The sequence below is a fragment of the Bombina bombina genome, chromosome 2, assembly GCF_027579735.1.
Source record: "Bombina bombina isolate aBomBom1 chromosome 2, aBomBom1.pri, whole genome shotgun sequence".
NCBI lineage: Eukaryota > Metazoa > Chordata > Amphibia > Anura > Bombinatoridae > Bombina > Bombina bombina.
The window spans coordinates 1,294,171,057-1,294,193,556 of NC_069500.1; the positions used below are offsets into that span (position 1 = coordinate 1,294,171,057).

The 22,500-nt window shown below is 39.2% G+C and overlaps 1 protein-coding gene across 5 annotated transcripts in view; it reads right to left on the bottom strand.

Annotated features, from left to right (window-relative positions):
• Nucleotides 1-22,500, bottom strand: part of CPEB2 (cytoplasmic polyadenylation element binding protein 2) — a 180,740-nt gene that overhangs the window by 1,565 nt on the left and 156,675 nt on the right. For all 5 annotated transcript variants that reach the window (XM_053704132.1, XM_053704130.1, XM_053704131.1 and 2 more), the window contains 2 exons: nucleotides 17,489-17,670; nucleotides 1-2,259 (listed from right to left, as the gene is read on the bottom strand). The exon at nucleotides 1-2,259 is cut by the window's left edge and continues 1,565 nt beyond it. In XM_053704132.1, coding sequence (XP_053560107.1) covers nucleotides 2,032-2,259; nucleotides 17,489-17,670 — 410 coding nt within the window. In that variant the 3' untranslated portion in view covers nucleotides 1-2,031. The remainder of the gene's footprint in view (nucleotides 2,260-17,488; nucleotides 17,671-22,500) is intronic.

The window sequence follows — 22,500 nt, forward strand, 5'->3', positions numbered from 1 at the left end:
GGGTAAATGCGGTTAAAAGTATTCAAGCTTACAGAAAAACTGGAAACGGTTGGGCGAGCAACAGATGGGGGCATTAACAAATAAATTAGGAAGAAGCACTCTTTATAACATTAAATTTCAAACATTTAAAACGTTAACTACAACCACGGTTAAACGGCAAAGGGAGAAGGGAATCACATATTGTACAGTACAAAAAGCACACTGTTGACAACACTACTTCGTACAGAGGATTGTCCCAAGGGCTTACACAGAACACCCTTTAAAGTTTTTTTTTTATTATTTTTTTTTTTTTTTTGTGTGCGTCTCTAGTAACTCTGTGCTGATTTGTTAAGTAAAGATATTTCCACTGAAACATTTGATTTTGGGCTAGTTGCATAATCCCATGTGGATAGTAGAGCTATTTATATTTTCAATAACCCCAAATGGGTTCTGTAGTTTAATGGGCGACTCAATTTTTTTTTCTTTTTATTAAAAAAAATAAATAAAAAAAATTAAAAAAAAACAATTGTGACCAAACATCTAAAATTTTTGTGTAATTGGCACCCTAATTATAAAAAAACCAAACAAAAACAACAAAACGTAGAAAAGGTTTGTGCAGAAGAAACAGGAGTATGCAAAAATATTTAGAACCATGTCACTGTTGTCTTACAGGTGCCGGGAAACTTATGCAACTAGCCATCTGTGTATATTCAAACCATCTCCATTTTGACTTCTTGATTATTACTAAAGCGTCAAGCATTTATAAACTAGTATACTTCTCTAAATAATTTACGGGTTATACATTTGGTGACTGATTACAAGTGTGCTGGCCATCTTTGGTTTTTAGAGGAAATTTTGAACCGCGACTTTTTAAATCAAGGGTGGGATATTTTAATGAATGCTCTTTTAAATAGGTTTTACATTACTTTCATTTGTATGTCTTTTTTTATATATTTTTTTTAATCTATGCTACTACACACCACAAGAATCAGAAATGCACACCACAACGATTGCACAGGGATTATATTATTACATCCAATCCTTATAAACTGAAGTCCACTATTGACCAGTACATAAAAATGGCTGCACGTACTTAATCTATATCTAAATTTGCATATTGTACACATGTAAGGACATTTTTTGTACTTAAGTCACAATAATGCATGCAAATATGCTATTTTTGTAACAAAATTGTGTAATTTGCTCATGCTATTGTACCTAGTTTCAAAAAAGAGCTTTTTTTTGAACATCTGCAATACCGTATCTGTGTTTAGTTAATAAGTCTAGTGCATGCATTTGGTGTATAAAGGTAAGTAAACATGCATTTTTTTTTCACATTCTAAAACAATGGCAGTCAGGGCCATGTTGTGCGAACTGCATTTCGTTGTAATGCAGTGTTTGAAAAATGTTTAAATCCTGTATAAATAGGTGGTATTACACACAACACCTATATAGCAGCAAAGCTAATACAGCTTATGATTAAAAACAGCTAATAAAATCAGATTATCTTGAGGTATTATTTCTTGCAAGTCAAAATGGAGAGCGAAAAAAAGATCAACCCTATATTTTTTTTTTTATCTTTTCAAATTTTCATACACACTGAAAATATCAACAGTAAAAAATAAGTTTTAGTAGCAGTCATATTCCATTTTTTTACTATTCATTTGCTACCTTTGGTAAATTACTGGGGCAGAAATTGAAGTTAAAACCCAATGTTAAGAAATAAGTGCACGCTTCACCCATATATATTATAGCAGCAGACTTGAGTTGCCCCCTTATGCAAAACATCCCCATATCTAATTTTAGCATTAAATATAAAAAGACTTGGAAACAAATATTTTAAAAAAAAATGGACATGAAAAGATCACAAAAATTAGTAAGCCTGAGATGTAGGGTTTTGGTGAAAAACAAGAGGCTTGTAGTGTTTTGGCTGCTGATTAAGATGCACGTGAGGGCTGGGTGAAAAGCAGAAGAATGCACTTATTTCTTCTGCATGTTGGAATCTTGAAACACATTAAGCCACATGCACCACTTTTGCTTAGTGAGCTTTGCCTAGTTCCATCGGAAGTGGATCTGACGTGGTCGGTCAGCACCTTCCTTCACCAATGGCTTGTGGAATTCCCGGCCCGCACGAGAGTGGATGTTTGCCCAGCAGAACTCACAATAATACTGCAGGCAAGTGACATTGGCACAAAAAAATGGAGCAAACTTTCCACTGCAACGCGCACCCTGGCATTCATCGCACATCTGGTCATCCAGAACGTACGGCTTCACTTCCACCTGTAAATTGCAAAATAAAAAAATGTTATTTGTGTATTGAAAAAGGTTTACAAGAACCCAGAATAAATTAAACATTTCAAAATAATAAAATAACAAAATGTGTAAATTCTATAATACTAGTTTAAAGTTATGCAGGATTCTTAAGGTTTTTTTAGTTTTTTTTTTTATATGGTTTGTGCCGTATCAACATGACATAATCAATGCATATATTATGCTTTTTTGCAATGTAAACATAAAAAAATGCAACCTTTGTTGTGCATTATTGCCTCTCCTGCTGGTCTGTGCAGGTTTTTTTTTGTAGCTGTGACAGATCCTTATCTTATTCAATGGCATTCATAGCCCATATTTTCCCCAAGTAGAGCTCCTGCGCATGCGCGGTCTCACCACTGAAAGTGTTGCTCACACACCAAAGTATAAACAGTGAATTGTGATATGATTCACTGTTTATTAGCAAACAATATGTGTTAATGTTTGTGAGTAAATGGATCCTGAATTGTAACTTTACGATTAAAAGGATATTAAATAAAAAAAAAATTGTGTGTGTGTGAGGGGTATTCAGGACAGGGAATTTGATTTTAAAAAGTAACTTCTATAATCAAATTAGCTTCATTCCCATGATATTCTTTGTTAATAAGATACATACGGCTAGATAACGAGTTTTGCGTTATGAGCGGCTCGGTACTAACTTGCAAGTTATTTCCACAGCTCACCTCCCTATAGCGCTGCTATTACAGGTTTGCAAAACCCTGGCGTTAGCAGACAATATGGTTGCATTGAGCTAAATTGAGCTCCATACTGCACCCAAATACCAGCTTTGAGCTGGTTTTATGTGCTCGTGCACGATTTCCCCATAGACATCAATGGGGAGAGCCGGCTAAAAAAAAGCCTAACACCTGCAATAAAGGAAAGTAAAGCTCGATAACGCAGCCCCATTGATTCCTATGGGGAAAGAAAATGTATGTTTACACCTAACACCCTAACATAAACCCCGAGTCTAAACACCCATAATCTGCCGCCCCCCGACATTGCTGACACCTACATTATACTTATTAACCCCTAATCTGCTGCCCCCGACACTGCCGACACCTACATTACAGTTATTAACCCCTAAAATGCCGCCCCACCTACATTACACTTATTAACCCCTAATCTGTCGCCGCAACAACTACATTATACTTATTAACCCCTAATCTGCATCCTCCGACACTGCCGACACCTACATTATAGTTATTAACCCCTAATAAGCCGCCCCACCTACATTACACTTATTAACCCCTAATCTGTCGCCACCGACACCTACATTATACTTATTAACCCCTAATCTGCCGCCCCCGACACTGCCAACACCTACATTAGTTATTAACCCCTAATCTGCCGCCCCCGACATCGCCAAAACCTACCTACACTTATTAAACTTGTTTAGGGGTTAAGTTATTAACCCCTAAGTCTAACCCTAACACCACTAACTAACATAATTAAAATAAATCTAAATAAAAATTACAATTACTACCTAAATTATTGCTATTTAAAACTAAATACTTACCTATTCTACCTAGTTAAAATAAATACAAATTTAGCTGTGAAATAAAAATAAAACCTAAGATAGCTACAATGTAACCATTAGTTATATTGTAGCTAGCTTAGGGTTTATTTTACAGGTATTTAGTTTTAAATAGCAATTATTTAGTTAATGATAGTAATTTTTATTTAGATTTATTTTAATTATATTAAAGTTAGGGGTGTTAGGGTTAGGTTTAGGGGTTAATAACTTTAGTATGTTGGGGTGGCAGATTAGGGGTTAATAATATTTAACTAGTGTTTATGATGCGGGAGTGCAGCGGTTTAGGGGTTAATATGTTTATTATAGTGGTGGTGCAGCAGATTAGGGGTTAATATTTGAATTATTGTGTTTGCGATGAGGGAGGGCCTCTGTTTAGGGGTTAATAGGTAGTTTATGGGTGTTAGTGTACTTTGTATCATAAAACTCATAACTAAAATGCTACAGATTTGTAACATAAAACCCATAACTACTGACTTTCAGTTTACGGTATGGATCTTGATGGTATAGGCTGTACTGCTCACTTTTTGGCCTGACAGGCAAACTCGTAATACCAGCGCTACGGAAGTCCCATTAAAAAAGGACTTTTTGAAAGCTGTGGTAGTTACGTTGCAGCCAAAAGAGTGTGCGGTACAGATATACCTGCAAAAGTCGTAATACCAGCGGTAGTGAAAAAGCAGCGTTATGAGGCTTTTTCACTCATAACGTAAAACTCGTAATCTAGCCGATAGGTAGGTGTCTGGAGCACTACAAGGCACTAAATGGAGAATATTTTTTTTTTTTTAAACTGCTGCCATGTAGTGCTTCAGATACTTGCACACTCCTGAGATTACATCCCTGCATTCAAACAAAAGATACAAAGAGAAAAAAAATAAAATTAAAAACAGAAGCAAATTAGAAAGTTGTTTTTTAAACTGCATGCTCTATCTGAATCATAAAACAATAGTTTTGGGTTTCATGTCCCTTTAAATAACAATGAATTTCCATTCAAAGATGATATATTTGTCATTTAATACCATACTTAAATGCAGTTTTGCATTCACAAAGCAGTATGTTTACTCGCACTACAAAGAGGCACTAAAGTCAAAAATAAAACTTCCACGATTCAGATGAAGCATGCAGTTTTAAGAGACTTTCCCGTTTTCTTCCATTATATCAAATAGTGCACAATCTCTTTATATGCAACCCCTGGCGGCACCAGCTACTACTGGGCATATGCACAAGTTTAGTGTTTACGTATATGAGGCTGTGATTGGCTGATGGCTGTCACATGATACAGGGCGCTGGCAAATTGTAGTACATTTTTAAATTTGTCAAAAAAAAATCTAGTACTATAACATTTTTATTATGCACTTGTTGATTATTCATTTCTACTGTAGATAATGGTCCTTTAAAGGGAAAGGTAGGTCAAACAAAGTGTATAAGTGCATTTCAATTTGAAATAGAAGTATTTTTGCAATATACTTACATTAGTAAAAACACAGATGTGCTTACGCCACTGAAAACCGTTATAAAAACTATTACTAGAAGCGGTTTTGCTAATGGAATATAGCAAAAATGCTTCTATAGCAAATTGAAATGCACTCGTGTACATTTCATTTTTCACTTTTCTATCCCTTTAATAACATAATTTATGTAAGAACTTACCTGATAAATTCATTTCTTTCATATTAGCAAGAGTCCATGAGCTAGTGACGTATGGGATATACATTCCTACCAGGAGGGGCAAAGTTTCCCAAACCTCAAAATGCCTATAAATACACCCCTCACCACACCCACAAATCAGTTTAACGAATAGCCAAGAAGTGGGGTGATAAGAAAAAAGTGCGAAAGCATAAAAAATAAGGAATTGGAATAATTGTGCTTTATACAAAAAAATCATAACCACCACAAAAAAGGGTGGGCCTCATGGACTCTTGCTAATATGAAAGAAATGAATTTATCAGGTAAGTTCTTACATAAATTATGTTTTCTTTCATGTAATTAGCAAGAGTCCATGAGCTAGTGACGTATGGGATAATGAATACCCAAGATGTGGATCTTCCACGCAAGAGTCACTAGAGAGGGAGGGATAAAATAAAGACAGCCAATTCCGCTGAAAAATAATCCACACCCAAAACAAAGTCTTAATCTTATAATGAAAAAAACTGAAATTATAAGCAGAAGAATCAAACTGAAACAGCTGCCTGAAGTACTTTTCTACCAAAGACTGCTTCTGAAGAAGAAAACACATCAAAATGGTAGAATTTAGTAAAAGTATGCAAAGAAGACCAAGTTGCTGCTTTGCAAATCTGATCAACCGAAGCTTCATTCCTAAATGCCCAGGAAGTAGAGAGTGACCTAGTCGAATGAGCTGTAATCCTTTGAGGCGGAGTTCTACCCGACTCAACATAAGCATGAACCAGAAAAGATAACAAATAGACTAGAAGTCTTTCGGAAATCTTTAGTAGCTTCAACATAATATTTCAAAGCTCTAACTACATCCAAAGAATGCAACAATCTTTCCTTAGAGTTCTTAGGATTAGGACACAATGAAGGAACTACAATTTCTCTACTAATGTTGTTAGAATTCACAACCTTAGGTAAAAATTTAAATGAAGTTCGCAAAACCGCCTTATCCTGATGAAAAATCAGAAAAGGAGACTCACAAGAAAGAGCAGATAATTCAGAAACTCTTCTAGCAGAAGAGATGGCCAAAAGAAACAAAACTTTCCAAGAAAGTAATTTAATATCCAACGAATGCATAGGCCTGTAACATAGTATTAATTACGGAGTCAGAGAAACCTCTATGACTGAGAATCAAGCGTTCAATCTCCATACCTTCAAATTTAAGGATTTGAGATCCTGATGGAAAAAAGGACCTTGCGATAGAAGGTCTGGTCTTAACGGAAGAGTCCACGGTTGGCAAGTAGCCACCCGGACAAGATCCGCATACCAAAACCTGTGGGGCCTGCTGGAGCCACCAGCAGAACAGACGAACGCTCCTTTAGAATCTTGGAAATCACTTTTGGAAGAAGAACTAGAGGCGGAAAGATATAGGCAGGATGATACTTCCAAGGAAGTGACAATGCATCCACTGCTTCCGCCTGAGGATCCCTGGATCTGGACAGATACCTGGGAAGCTTCTTGTTTATATGAGAAGTCATCAGATCTATTTCTATAAGTCCCCACATTTGAACAATCTGAAGAAATACCTCTGGGTGAAGAGACCACTCGCCCGGATGTAACGTCTGGCGACTGAGATAATCCGCTTCCCAATTGTCTATACCTGGGATATGAACCGCAGGAATTAGACAGGAGCTGGATTCCGCCCAAACAAGTATTCGAGATACTTCTTTCATAGCCAGAGGACTGTGAGTCCCTCCTTGATGATTGACATATGCCACGGTTGTGACATTGTCCGTCTGAAAACAAATGAATGACTCTCTCTAGAAGAGGCCACGACTGAAGAGCTCTGAAAATCGAACAGAGTTCCAAAATGTTGATTGGTAATCTCGCCTCCTGAGATTCCCAAACCCCTTGTGCTGTCAGATATCCCCATACAGCTCCCCAACCTGTCAGACTTGCATCTGTTGAGATCACAGTCCAGGTCGGAAGAACAAAAGAAGCCCCCTGAACTAAACGATGGTGATCTGTCCACCACGTCAGAGAGTGTCGTACAATCGGTTTTAAAGATATTAATTGCGATATCTTTGTATAATCCCTGCACCACTGGTTCAGCATACAGAGCTGAAGAGGTCGCATGTGAAAACGAGCAAAGGGGATCGCGTCCGATGCAGCAGTCATAAGACCTAGAATTTCCATGCATAAGGCTACCGAAGGGAATGATTGAGACTGAAGGTTTCGACAAGCTGAAACCAATTTCAGACGTCTTTTGTCAGTCAGCGACAGAGTCATGGACACTGAATCTATCTGGAAACCTAAAAAGGTACCCTTGTCTGAGGAATCAACGAACTCTTTGGTAAATTGATCCTCCAACCATGTTCTCGAAGAGACGATACAAGTTGATTCCTATGAGATTCTGCTAAAAGTGAAGACTGAGCAAGTACCAAGATATCGTCCAAATAAGGAAATACCACAATACCCTGTTCTCTGATTACAGATAGAAGGGCACCGAGAACCTTTGAAAAAATCCTTGGAGCTGTTGCAAGGCCAAACGGCAGAGCCACAAACTGGTAATGCTTGTCTAGGAAAGAGAATCTCAGAAACTGATAGTGATCTGGATGAATCGGAATATGCAGATATGCATCTTGTAAATCTATTGTGGACATATAATGCCCTTGCTGAACAAAAGACAGAATAGTCCTTATAGTTACCATTTTGAATGTTGGTATCCTTACATAACGATTCAATATTTTTAAATCCAGAACTGGTCTGAAGGAATTCTCCTTCTTTGGTACAATGAAGAGATTTGAGTAAAACCCCAGCCCCTGTTCCAGAACTGGAACTGGCACAATGACTCCAGCCAACTCTAGATCTGAAACACATTTCAGAAATGCTTGAGCCTTCACTGGATTTATTGGGACACGGGAAAGAAAAAATCTTCTTGCAGGAGGCCTTATCTTGAAGCCTATTCTGTACCCTTGAGAAACAATGTTCTGAATCCAAAGATTGTGAATCGAATTGATCCAAATTTCTTTGAAAAAACGTAATCTGCCCCCTACCAGCTGGGCTGGAATGAGGGCCGCACCTTCATGTGGACTTGGGAGCTGGCTTTGGCTTTCTAAAGGGCTTGGATTTATTCCAGACTGGAGATGGTTTCCAAACTGAAACTGTTCCTGTAGGGGAAGGATCAGGCTTTCGTCCCTTATTATGACGAAAGGAACGAAAACGATTAGCGGACCTAAATTTACCTTTAGATTTTTTATCCTGAGGTAAAAAAGTTCCTTTCCCCCCAGTAACAGTTGAAATAATAGAATCCAACTGTGAACCAAACAATTTATTACCCTGGAAAGAAAGGGAAAGCAAAGTTGACTTAGAAGACATATCAGCATTCCAAGTTTTAAGCCATAAAGCTCTTCTAGCTAAAATAGCTAAAGACATATACCTGACATCAACCCTAATGATATCAAAGATGGCATCACAAATAAAGTTATTAGCATGTTGAAGAAGATTAACAATGCTATGAGTATTATGATCTGTTACTTGTTGAGCTAAAGCTTCTAACCAGAAAGTTGAAGCTGCAGCAACATCCGCCAAAGATATAGCAGGTCTAAGAAGATTACCTGAACATAAGTAAGCTTTTCTTAGAAAGGATTCAATTTTCCTATCTAAAGGATCCTTAAAGGAAGTACTATCTGCCGTAGGAATAGTAGTACGTTTAGCAAGAGTAGAGATAGCCCCATCAACCTTAGGGATTTTGTCCCAAAACTCTAATCTGTCAGATGGCACAGGATATAATTGCTTAAACCGTTTAGAAGGAGTAAATGAATTACCCAGATTATTCCATTCCCTGGAAATTACTTCAGAAATAGCATCAGGGACGTGAAAAACCTCCGGAATAACTACAGGGGATTTAAAAAACATATTCAAACGTTTAGATTTAGTATCAAGAGGACCAGACTCCTCTATTTCTAATGCAATTAAGACTTCTTTAAGTAAAGAACGAATAAATTCCATTTTAAATAAATAAGAAGATTTATCAGTATCAATCTCTGAAACAGAACCTTCTGAACCAGAAAAATCAGTATCAGAAACAGAATCAGAATGATGATGTTAGTTTAAAAAGTCATCTGAAACATGAGAAGTTTTAAAAGACCTTTTACGTTTACTGGAAGGAGGAATAACAGACATAGCCTTCTTAATAGATTTAGAAACAAAATCTCTTATGTTAACAGGAACACCCTGAATATTAGATGTTGATGGAACAGCAACAGGTAATGGAACATTACTAAAGGAAATATTATCTGCACTAGAAAGTTTGTCATGACATTCATTACAAACAACAGCTACCACAAGTTTACAACAAATACACTTAACTTTGGTAGATCCAGCATCAGGCAGCAATTTTCCAGAAGTAGCTTCTGACTCAGGGTCAATCTGAGACATCTTGCAATATGTAATAGAAAAAACAACATATAAAGCAAAATTATCAAATTCCTTAAATGACAGTTTCAGGAATGGGAAAAAATGCCAATGAACAAGCTTTTAGCAACCAGAAGCAAATAAACAATGAGACTTAAATAATGTGGAGACAATAATGACGCCCATATTTTTTAGCGCCAAAAAAGATGCCCACATTATTTGGCGCCAAAAATGACGCCACATCCGGTAACGCCGACACTTTTGGCGCAAAAACGTCAAAAAAATGACGCAACGTCCGGCGACAAGTATGACGCAGGAAATGACAGAAAATTTTTGCACCAAAAAAGTTCGCGCCAAGAATGACGCAATAAAATTAAGCATTTTCAGCCCCCGCGAGCCTAACAGCCCACAGAGAAAAAAGTCAATTTAAAGGTAAGAAAAAAATTGATTTTTATTCATATGCATTATCCCAAATATGAAACTGACTGTCTGAAATAAGGAACGTTGAACATCCTGAATCAAGGCAAATAAATGTTTAAACACATATATTTAGAACTTTATATAAAAGTGCCCAACCATAGCTTAGAGTGTCACAAAATAAGACTTACTTACCCCAGGACACTCATCTACATGTAGTAGAAAGCCAAACCAGTACTGAAACGAGAATCAGTAGAGGTAATGGTATATATAAGAGTATATCGTCGATCTGAAAAGGGAGGTAAGAGATGAATCTCTACGACCGATAACAGAGAACCTATGAAATAGACCCCGTAGAAGGAGATCATTGAATTAAAAACATAATTTATGCTTACCTGATAAATTCCTTTCTTCTGTTGTGTGATCAGTCCACGGGTCATCATTACTTCTGGGATATAACTCCTCCCCAACAGGAAATGCAAGAGGATTCACCCAGCAGAGCTGCACATAGCTCCTCCCCTCTACGTCAGTCCCAGTCATTCGACCAAGAATCAACGAGAAAGGAGTAACCAAGGGTGAAGTGGTGACTGGAGTATAATTTAAAAGATATTTACCTGCCTTAAAACAGGGCGGGCCGTGGACTGATCACACAACAGAAGAAAGGAATTTATCAGGTAAGCATAAATTATGTTTTCTTCTGTTATGTGTGATCAGTCCACGGGTCATCATTACTTCTGGGATACCAATACCAAAGCAAAAGTACACGGATGACGGGAGGGATAGGCAGGCTCATTATATAGAAGGAACCACTGCCTGAAGAACCTTTCTCCCAAAAATAGCCTCCGAAGAAGCAAAAGTGTCAAATTTGTAAAATTTGGAAAAAGTATGAAGCGAAGACCAAGTTGCAGCCTTGCAAATCTGTTCAACAGAGGCCTCATTCTTAAAGGCCCAAGTGGAAGCCACAGCTCTAGTGGAGTGAGCTGTAATTCTTTCAGGAGGCTGCTGACCAGCAGTCTCATAGGCTAAACGTATTATGCTACGAAGCCAAAAAGAGAGAGAGATAGCAGAAGCTTTTTGACCTCTCCTCTGTCCAGAATAAACGACAAACAGGGAAGAAGTTTGGCGAAAATCTTTAGTTGCCTGCAAGTAGAACTTGAGGGCACGAACTACATCCAGATTGTGTAGAAGACGTTCCTTCTTTGAAGAAGGATTTGGACACAAGGATGGAACAACAATCTCTTGATTGATATTCCTGTTAGTGACCACCTTAGGTAAGAACCCAGGTTTAGTACGCAGAACTACCTTGTCTGAGTGAAAAATCAGATAAGGAGAATCACAATGTAAGGCTGATAACTCAGAGACTCTTCGAGCCGAGGAAATAGCCATTAAAAACAGAACTTTCCAAGATAACAATTTTATATCAATGGAATGAAGGGGTTCAAAAGGAACACCCTGTAAAACGTTAAGAACTAAGTTTAAACTCCATGGCGGAGCAACAGCTTTAAACACAGGCTTGATCCTAGCTAAAGCCTGACAAAAAGCCTGGACGTCTGGATTTTCTGACAGACGCCTGTGTAACAAGATGGACAGAGCTGAAATCTGTCCCTTTAATGAACTAGCTGATAAACCCTTTTCTAACCCTTCTTGTAGAAAAGACAATATCCTAGAGATCCTAACCTTACTCCAGGAGTAATGTTTGGATTCGCACCAGTATAGGTATTTACGCCATATTTTATGGTAAATCTTTCTGGTAACAGGCTTCCTAGCCTGTATCAGGGTATCAATAACCGACTCAGAAAAACCACGTTTTGATAAAATCAAACGTTCAATTTCCAAGCAGTCAGCTTCAGAGAAGTTAGATTTTGATGTTTGAATGGACCCTGTATCAGAAGGTCCTGTCTTAGAGGTAGAGACCAAGGCGGACAGGATGACATGTCCACTAGATCTGCATACCAAGTCCTGCGTGGCCATGCAGGCGCTATTAGAATCACTGATGCTCTCTCCTGTTTGATTTTGGCAATCAATCGAGGAAGCAGCGGAAAGGGTGGAAACACATAAGCCATCCCGAAGTTCCAAGGTGCTGTCAAAGCATCTATCAGAACCGCTCCCGGATCCCTGGATCTGGACCCGTAGCGAGGAAGTTTGGCGTTCTGGCGAGACGCCATGAGATCTATCTCTGGTTTGCCCCAACGTCGAAGTATTTGGGCAAAGACCTCCGGATGAAGTTCCCACTCCCCCGGATGAAAAGTCTGGCGACTCAAGAAATCCGCCTCCCAGTTCTCCACTCCCGGGATGTGGATTGCTGACAGGTGGCAAGAGTGAGACTCTGCCCAGCGAATTATCTTTGATACTTCCACCATAGCTAGGGAGCTTCTTGTCCCTCCCTGATGGTTGATGTAAGCTACAGTCGTGATGTTGTCCGACTGAAACCTGATGAACCCCCGAGTTGTTAATTGGGGCCAAGCTAGAAGGGCATTGAGAACTGCTCTCAATTCCAGAATGTTTATTGGAAGGAGACTCTCCTCCTGATTCCATAGTCCCTGAGCCTTCAGAGAATTCCAGACAGCGCCCCAACCTAGTAGGCTGGCGTCTGTTGTTACAATTGTCCAGTCTGGCCTGCTGAATGGCATCCCCCTGGACAGGTGTGGCCGATGAAGCCACCATAGAAGAGAATTTCTGGTCTCTTGATTCAGATTCAGAGTAGGGGACAAATCTGAGTAATCCCCATTCCACTGACTTAGCATGCCTAATTGCAGAGGTCTGAGGTGTAGGCGTGCAAAAGGTACTATGTCCATTGCCGCTACCATTAAGCCGATCACCTCCATGCATTGAGCTACTGACGGGTGTTGAATGGAATGAAGGACACGGCATGCATTTTGAAGCTTTGTTAACCTGTCCTCTGTCAGGTAAATCTTCATTTCTACAGAATCTATAAGAGTCCCCAAGAATGGAACTCTTGTGAGAGGAAAAAGAGAACTCTTCTTTTCGTTTACTTTCCATCCATGCGACCTTAGAAATGCCAGAACTAACTCTGTATGAGACTTGGCAGTTTGAAAGCTTGAAGCTTGTATTAGAATGTCGTCTAGGTATGGAGCTACCGAAATCCCTCGCGGTCTTAGTACCGCCAGAAGGGCACCCAGAACCTTTGTGAAGATTCTTGGAGCCGTAGCCAATCCGAATGGAAGAGCTACAAACTGGTAGTGCCTGTCTAAGAAGGCAAACCTTAGATACCGGTGATGATCTTTGTGGATCGGTATGTGAAGGTAAGCATCCTTTAAATCCACTGTGGTCATGTACTGACCCTCTTGGATCATGGGTAAGATTGTCCGAATAGTTTCCATTTTGAACGATGGAACTCTTAGGAATTTGTTTAGAATCTTTAAATCTAAGATTGGCCTGAAAGTTCCCTCTTTTTTGGGAACCACAAACAGGTTTGAGTAGAACCCTTGTCCTTGTTCCGACCGCGGAACCGGATGGATCACTCCCATTATTAACAGATCTTGTACGCAGCGTAGAAACGCTTCTTTCTTTATCTGGTTTGTTGACAACCTTGACAGATGAAATCTCCCTCTTGGGGGAGATAATTTGAAGTCTAGAAGGTATCCCTGAGATATGATCTCTAGTGCCCAGGGATCCTGAACATCTCTTGCCCAGGCCTGGGCGAAGAGAGAGAGTCTGCCCCCCACTAGATCCGGTCCCGGATCGGGGGCTCTCGGTTCATGCTGTCTTTGGGGCAGCAGCAGGTTTCCTGGCCTGCTTGCTCTTGTTCCAGGACTGGTTAGGCTTCCAGCCTTGCCTGTAACGAGCAACAGCTCCTTCCTGTTTTGGTGCAGTGGAGGTTGATGCTGCTCCTGTTTTGAAGTTCCGAAAGGGACGAAAATTAGACTGTCTAGCCTTAGCTTTGGCTTTGTCTTGAGGTAGGGCGTGGCCCTTACCTCCTGTAATGTCAGCGATAATCTCTTTCAAACCGGGCCCAAATAAAGACTGCCCCTTGAAAGGTATATTAAGTAATTTGGACTTAGAAGTAACATCAGCTGACCAGGATTTTAGCCACAGCGCCCTACGTGCCTGTATGGCGAATCCTGAGTTCTTAGCCGTAAGTTTGGTTAAATGTACTACGGCCTCCGAAATGAAGGAATTAGCTAGTTTAAGGACTCTAAGCCTGTCCGTAATGTCGTCTAGCGTAGATGAACTAAGGTTCTCTTCAAGCGACTCAATCCAAAATGCTGACGCAGCCGTAATCGGCGCGATACATGCAAGGGGTTGTAAAATAAAACCTTGTTGAACAAACATTTTCTTAAGGTAACCCTCTAATTTTTTATCCATTGGATCTGAGAAAGCACAGCTATCCTCCACCGGGATAGTGGTACGCTTAGCTAAAGTAGAAACTGCTCCCTCCACCTTGGGGACCGTTTGCCATAAGTCCCGAGTGGTGGCGTCTATTGGAAACATCTTTCTAAATATTGGAGGGGGTGAGAACGGCACACCGGGTCTATCCCACTCCTTAGTAACAATTTCAGTTAGTCTCTTAGGTATAGGAAAAACGTCAGTACTCGCCGGTACCGCAAAGTATTTATCCAACCTACACAGTTTCTCTGGTATTGCAACGGTGTTACAATCGTTGAGAGCTGCTAAGACCTCCCCTAGTAATACACGGAGGTTCTCCAATTTAAATTTAAAATTTGAAATATCTGAGTCCAATCTGTTTGGATCAGAACCGTCACCCACAGAATGAAGCTCTCCGTCCTCATGCTCTGCGAGCTGTGACGCAGTATCAGACATGGCCCTAGCATTGTCAGCGCACTCTGTTCTCACCCCAGAGTGATCACGCTTGCCTCTTAGTTCTGGTAATTTAGACAAAACTTCAGTCATAACAGTAGCCATATCTTGTAATGTTATCTGTAATGGCCGCCCAGAAGTACTAGGCGCCAAAATATCACGCACCTCCCGGGCGGGAGATGCAGGTACTGCCGCGTGAGGCGAGTTAGTCGGCATAACTCTCCCCTCGCTGTTTGGTGAAATTTGTTCACATTGTACAGATTGACTTTTATTTAAAGTAGCATCAATACAGTTAGTACATAAATTTCTATTGGGCTCCACCTTGGCATTGGAACAAATGACACAGATATCTTCCTCTGAGTCAGACATGTTTAACACACTAGCAAAAAACTTACAACTTGGTTATAATCTTTTTTTTTTTTAGCAAAAAACGTACTGTGCCTCAAAGAGGTACTAACGATTAAATGACAGTTGAAATAATGAACTGAAAAACAGTTATAGCATCAAACTTTAAAACAACAAAACTTTTAGCAAAGGTTTGTTCCCATTAGTAAAATAATAATAATTAAATTTGACATAAAAAATACAAAGCAACGTTTTTATTCACAGTCACTATAAGAATTCTCACAGCTCTGCTGAGAGAATTTACCTCCCTTCAAAGAAGTTTGAAGACCCCTGAGATCTATCAGAGATGAACCGGATCATGCAGGAAATATAAAAGTAACTGACTGGTATTTTTTGATGCGTAGTAAAGAGCGCCAAAAACGGCCCCTCCCTCTCCCACACAGCAGTGAAGAGAAACGAAACTGTCACAATTAAAGCAAAAAAACTGCCAAGTGGAAAATAATGCCCAAATATTTATTCACACAGTACCTCAGCAATGTAAACGATTCTACATTCCAGCAAAAACGTTTAACATGATAAATAGTTATTAAAAAGGATTAGTGACCTTTAACAGAGTAGTTCCGGTGAAATACCATCCCCAGAATACTGAAGTGTATACATACATGTCATTTTAACGGTATGGCAGGATTTTCTCATCAATTCCATTCAGAAAATAAAAACTGCTACATACCTCAATGCAGATTCATCTGCCCGCTGTCCCCTGATCTGAAGCCTTTACCTCCCTCAGATGGTCGAGAACAGCAATATGATCTTAACTACTCCGGTTAAAATCATAGTAAAAAACTCTGACAGATTCTTCCTCAAACTCTGCCAGAGAAGTAATAACACGCTCCGGTGCTATTTTAAAATAACAAACTTTTGATTGAAGTCATAAAAACTAAGTATAATCACCATAGTCCTCTCACACATCCTATCTAGTCGTTGGGTGCAAGAGAATGACTGGGACTGACGTAGAGGGGAGGAGCTATGTGCAGCTCTGCTGGGTGAATCCTCTTGCATTTCCTGTTGGGGAGGAGTTATATCCCAGAAGTAATGATGACCCGTGGACTGATCACACATAACAGAAGAAATAGGCAATACTCTTCACATCCCTCTGACATTCACTGCACACTGAGAGGAAAACCGGGCTTCAGCCTGCTGCGAAGCGCATATCAACGTAGAATCTAGCACAAACTTACTTCACCACCTCCATGGGAGGCAAAGTTTGTAAAACTGATTTGTGGGTGTGGTGAGGGGTGTATTTATAGGCATTTTGAGTTTTGGGAAACTTTGCCCCTCCTGGTAGGAATGTATATCCCATACGTCACTAGCTCATGGACTCTTGCTAATTACATGAAAGAAAATGGTCTGTTACTTGACAGAAAAATGCATCTCATGAAATTTGAAATACATTACTGTACATTTAAAAAGTCATTTTCTACAACTTTTAAGGGATATTAAACGTAATAAAACTTGTGTATACTAGCCCATCGATGACGAGCTTAAAGAACCATTAAATACCATATAATTGCATAAAACTATAGGTACAAACATTATCTGCCATGACCCTCCATTATTTTTTTGTGGTCTCTGGAAAGCAAAGTCCATAAGGAATAAATGTATCCATTAAAGGGACACAAAGCACTTTTTTTCATGATTCAGAGCAAGCAAACAATTTTAAACAAACTTTTCAATGTACTTTTATGAGATTTTCTCTACTCAGCTATTATCCTTTGTGGAACAAACATGTAAGCAAGCTCAGGAGCGTGCAAGTGTTTGCATAACTACATGGCAGCAGTTTTGATTTTTTTTTATACATTTGCAAGAGAACTTGATGGCAGCAGTGCCCCAGACACGTCTTTGCTACCTACCAAGAAAACAAAGCAAATTTGATAATAAAAATAAATTAGAAACGGTTAACATTGTATGCTGTGTCTGAATCACAAAATAAAAATGTAATTGCAGATGCCACCTCTCTAGCAGTACTTTCCTACGGTGGTTTATATTTCAGCTGCGCTCCCTGCTTTGGAAACAGACAAGGTGGTGGTGTAGGCCAGAAAAACATACCCTTTTATCAATGTCACCGTGTTGGAGCTGAACAAATCGAGCACTGATGGCCGCAATGTAGCTTTGCTGATTGGAAAATGCAACACGACCAGCTCCTTTAGGGTACTTTAGCTCAGGATCAGTATCAATTCCTGCATAGCACACACCGCCGTAGAGTCGATCCATGATCATAGCCAGCTCCACTAGTAGAGAAACAAACATAAAATGTTACTCACAAAAAAAAACAAAAAAACAAAAAAAAAAAAATGTTATACACACACACATACGTATAATCAGCATGAGGGCATTTAAAGGTCTTGATATAAACCTTTAAAACTTGATTACAAATTTTCATATAATCCATCCAAAAAGTTAGACAACGTCTGACACTAACACATAGAAACACCCAGCACTCACCAGCTAGCTCACAGCTAAGATAAAATCACAACTGGAAAGGTTTGTCACCGCATCTGGCCAAATGGGAAAGCTCAGGCACCACGTCAAGGTCCTTTCCTTAGCCTGAGTCCCTAACACAGGCACACCATCATGCGAGCTCACAAAGCTAAACAAACTGAGAACAAAGAAGGGGTGCACAGGTGGCTGTAATCACCCATAGAAAATACAAAACATGGAAGGGAACTGCACTCCAAGACCGGATCAGGTACACATCCTGTGACTCAGTAACATCTAGCCCTAGGTGCTAAATAGCACTCCAAAAAAAGCTGTGATGTCACCAGAGCCACAGGCAGTTAACCCCAGTCCGGAATGGGTGCAAGAACCAAGGGAGATTACAAATAAAAAGTAATACAACACATAGAAACACCCAGCACTCACCAGCTAGCTCACAGCTAAGATAAAATCACAACTGGAAAGGTTAGTCACCGCATCTGGCCAAATAGGAAAGCTCAGGCACCACGTCAAGGTCCTTTCCCCTAGCCTGAGTCCCTAACACAGGCACACCATCATGCGAGCTCACAAAGCTAAACAAACTGAGAACAAAGAAGGGGTGCACAGGTGGCTGTAATCGCCCATAGAAAATACAAAACATGGAAGGGAACTGCCCTCCACATCCTGTGACTCAGTAACATCCAGCCCTGGGTGCTAAATAGCACTCCAAAAAAAGCTGTGATGTCACCAGAGCCACAGGCAGTTAACCCCATACATATATATAACACACATATATATACATACACACACATATACATATAGATATATAGATATACATACACACACATATACATATAGATATATAGATATACATACACACACATATATATATATATATATATATATATATATATATATATATATATATATATATATATATATATATATATATATATATATATATATATATATATATATACACACACATATATACATATATACATACATAGTGGATATAAAAAGTCTACACACCCCTGTTTAAATGTCAGGTTTCTGTGATGTAAAAAAATGAGACAAAGATAAATCATTTCAGAACCTTTTCCACCTTTAATGTGACCTATAAACTACACAACTCAATTGAAAAACAAACTGAAATCTTTTAGGTAAAGGGAAATAAAAAAATAAAAATAAAATATGATTGCATAAGTGTGAACACCCTTTTATAACTGGGGATGTAGCTGTGTTCAGAATTAAGCAATCACATTCAAAATCATGTTAAATAGAAGTCAGTACACACCTGTCATTTAAAGTGCCTCTGATTAACCCCAAATAAAGTTCAGCTGTTCTAGTAGGTCTTTCCTGACATTTTGTTAGTCGCATCCTACAGCAAAAGTCATGGTCTGCAGAGAGCTTCTAAAGCATCAGAGGGATCTCATTGTTAAAAGGTATCAATCAGGAGAAGGGTACAAAAGAATTTCCAAGGCATTAGATATACCATGGAACACAGTTAAGACAGTCATCATCAAGTGGAGAACATATGGCACAACAGTGACATTACCAAGAACTGGATGTCCCTCCAAAATTGATGAAAAGACAAGGAGAAAACTGGTCTGGGAGGCTGCCAAGAGGCCTACAGCAAGATTAAAGGAGCTGCAGGAATATCTGGAAAGTACTGGCTGTGTGGTACATGTGACAACAATCGCACGTATTCTTCATATGTCTGGGCTATGGGGTAGAGTGGCAAGTCAGAAGCCTTTTCTTACAAAAAAAAAAAAAAACATCCAATGCCCCGCTAAATTTTGCAAAAACACATCTGAAGTCTCCCAAAAGCATGTCGCAAAAGGTGTTCTGGTCTGATTAAACCAAAGTTGAACTTTTTGGCCATAATTCCAAAAGATATGTTTGGAGCAAAAACAACATTGCACATCACCAAAAGAACACCATACCCACAGTGAAGCATGGTGGTGGCAGCATCATGCTTTGGGGCTGTTTTTCTTCAGCTGGAACTAGGACCTTATTCAAGGTAGAGGGAAATATGAACATTTCCAAATACCAGACAATATTGGCACAAAACCTTCAGGCTTCTGCTAGAAAGCTGAACATGAAGAGTCCAATTCAAAATCTGTGGGGTGATCTGAAGAGGGCTGTGCACAGGAGATGCCCTCGCATTCTGACAGATTTAGAGTGTTTTTGCAAAGAAGAGTGGGCAAATCTTGCCAAGTCAAGATGTGCCATGCTGAAAAACTCAAACAAAAAAGACTGAGTGCTGTAATAAAATCAAAAGGTGCTTCAATAAAGTATTAGTTTAAGGGTGTTCACACTTTTGCAACCATATTTTTTTTTTTTTTTTTTTTCCTTTACCTAAAATGTTTTTCAATTGAGTTGTACAGTTTATAGGTCACATTAAATTTGGAAAAAGTTCTGAAATAATTTATCTTTGTCTCATTTTTTTACATCACAGAAACCTGATATTTTAACAGGGGTGTGTAGACTTTTTATATCGTGTGTGTGTGTGTATATATGTATATATGTGTATATATATATATATATATATATATGTGTCGGGGTGTATAAATATATATATTTTGTAATTTTCCCTATGGTTCTGGGGTTAACTGTCTGGGGTTAACTGCCTGCGACTCTGGGGACAGCACAGCTTCCTGTGAGTGCCAGTGAGCACCCAGGGCTGAGCATGTTGCAAGGTCATGGGATGTGCACCCTGTCCGTTTTGAGAGTGCAGTCCCCTTCCGTGTTTTGTATATGTCTGGGGTGATTACATAAGCCTGTGCCCCCTTCACTTGTTCCCAGTTTGTTGGATTGAGCGCTTGCATTGTGTGGCTGTTTTAGGGTCCCAGTTTTTTGGAAGGGACCTTGACGTGGTACCTGGGCTTTGTTCCTTTGGCCAAATGCGGTCAGTAACCCTTCCATTTTTGCTTTTAATCTTAGCTGAGAGCTTGTGACTCAATTGAAAAACAAACTGAAATCTTTTAGGTGAAGGGAAGTAAAAATAAAAAAAATAAAAAATAAGGTTGCATAGCTAAACTAATACTTTGTTGAAGCAACTTTTGATTTTATTACAGCACTCAGTCTTTTGGGGTATAAGTCTATCAGCATGGCACATCTTAACTTGCCAAGATTTGCCCACTCTTTACAAAAACACTCCAAATCTGTCAGATTGCGAGGGCATCTCCTATGCACAGCCCTCTTCAGATCACCCCACAGATTTTCAATTAGATTCAGGTCTGGGCTCTGGCTGGGCCATTCCAAAACTTTAATCTTCTTCTGGTGAAGCCAATCTTTTGATTTGGATGTATGCTTTGGGTCGTTGTCATGCTGAAAGATGGAAGTTCCTCTTCATGTTCAGCTTTCTAGCAGAAGCCTGAAGGTTTTGTGCCAATATTAACTAGTATTTGGAACTGTTCATAATTCCCTCTACATTGAATAAGGCCCCAGTTCAAGCTGAAGAACAACAGCCCCAAAGCATGATGCTGCCACCACCATGCTTCACTGTGGGTATGGTGTTCTTTTGGTTATATGCAGTGTTTTTGCGCCAAACATATCTTTTGGAATTATTGCCAAAAAGTTCAACCTTCGTTTCATCAGACCATAACACCTTTTCTCACATGCTTTTGGGAGACTTCAGATGTGTTTTTGCTAAATTTAGCTGGGCTTAGATGTTTTTCTTCATAAGAAAAGGCTTCCGTCTTGCCGTCTACCCCAAAGCCCAAACATATGAATACGGAAGATTGTTGTCACATATACCACACAGCCAGTACTTGCCAGATATTCCTGCAGCTCCTTTAATGTTGCTGTAGGTCTCTTGGTAGCCTCCCAGACCAGTTTTCTTCTCGTCTTTTCATCAATTTTGGAGTGATTTTGGTAATGTCATTGTTGTGCTATATGTTCTCCACTTGATGACTGCCTTCACTGTGTTCCATGGAAAATCTAATGCCTTGGAAATTCTTTTGTACCCTTCTCCTGACGGATACCTTTTAACAATGAGATCGCTCTGATGCTTTGGAAGCTCTCTGCGGACCATGGCTTTTGTGTAGGACGCGACTAAGAAAATGTCAGGAAAGACCTACGAGAACAGCTGAACTTTATTCGGGGTTAATCAGAGGCACTTTAAATTATGGCAGGTGTGTGATGACTACTTTAATATGGTTTTGAATGTGATTGCTTAATTCTGAACACAGCTACATCCCCAGTTATAAGAGGGTGTGCACATTTATGCAATCACATTATATTAGTTTGTTTTTACTTACTTCCCTCCACCTTAAATATTTCAGTTTGTTTTTCAATTGAGTTGTGTAGTTTATAGGTCACATTAAAGGTGGAAAAAGTTCTGAAATTATTTATCTTTGTCTAATCTTTTTACATCACAGAAACCTGACATTTTAACAGGGGTGTGTAGACTTTTTATATTATATATATATATATATATATATATACACACATACATACACACACATAATATACATACACACACATACATATATATAAATATAATCCGGATATTGTGAGCTATCTAGAGCTCAAAAAAACACAAGGAATGATCATCTAGCTGTATTTACAGCAGTTCATGTAACTATTTATTATGGTTTTCCATAATAAACACCAACTTATCCACCTGAACTCTGGGAGCT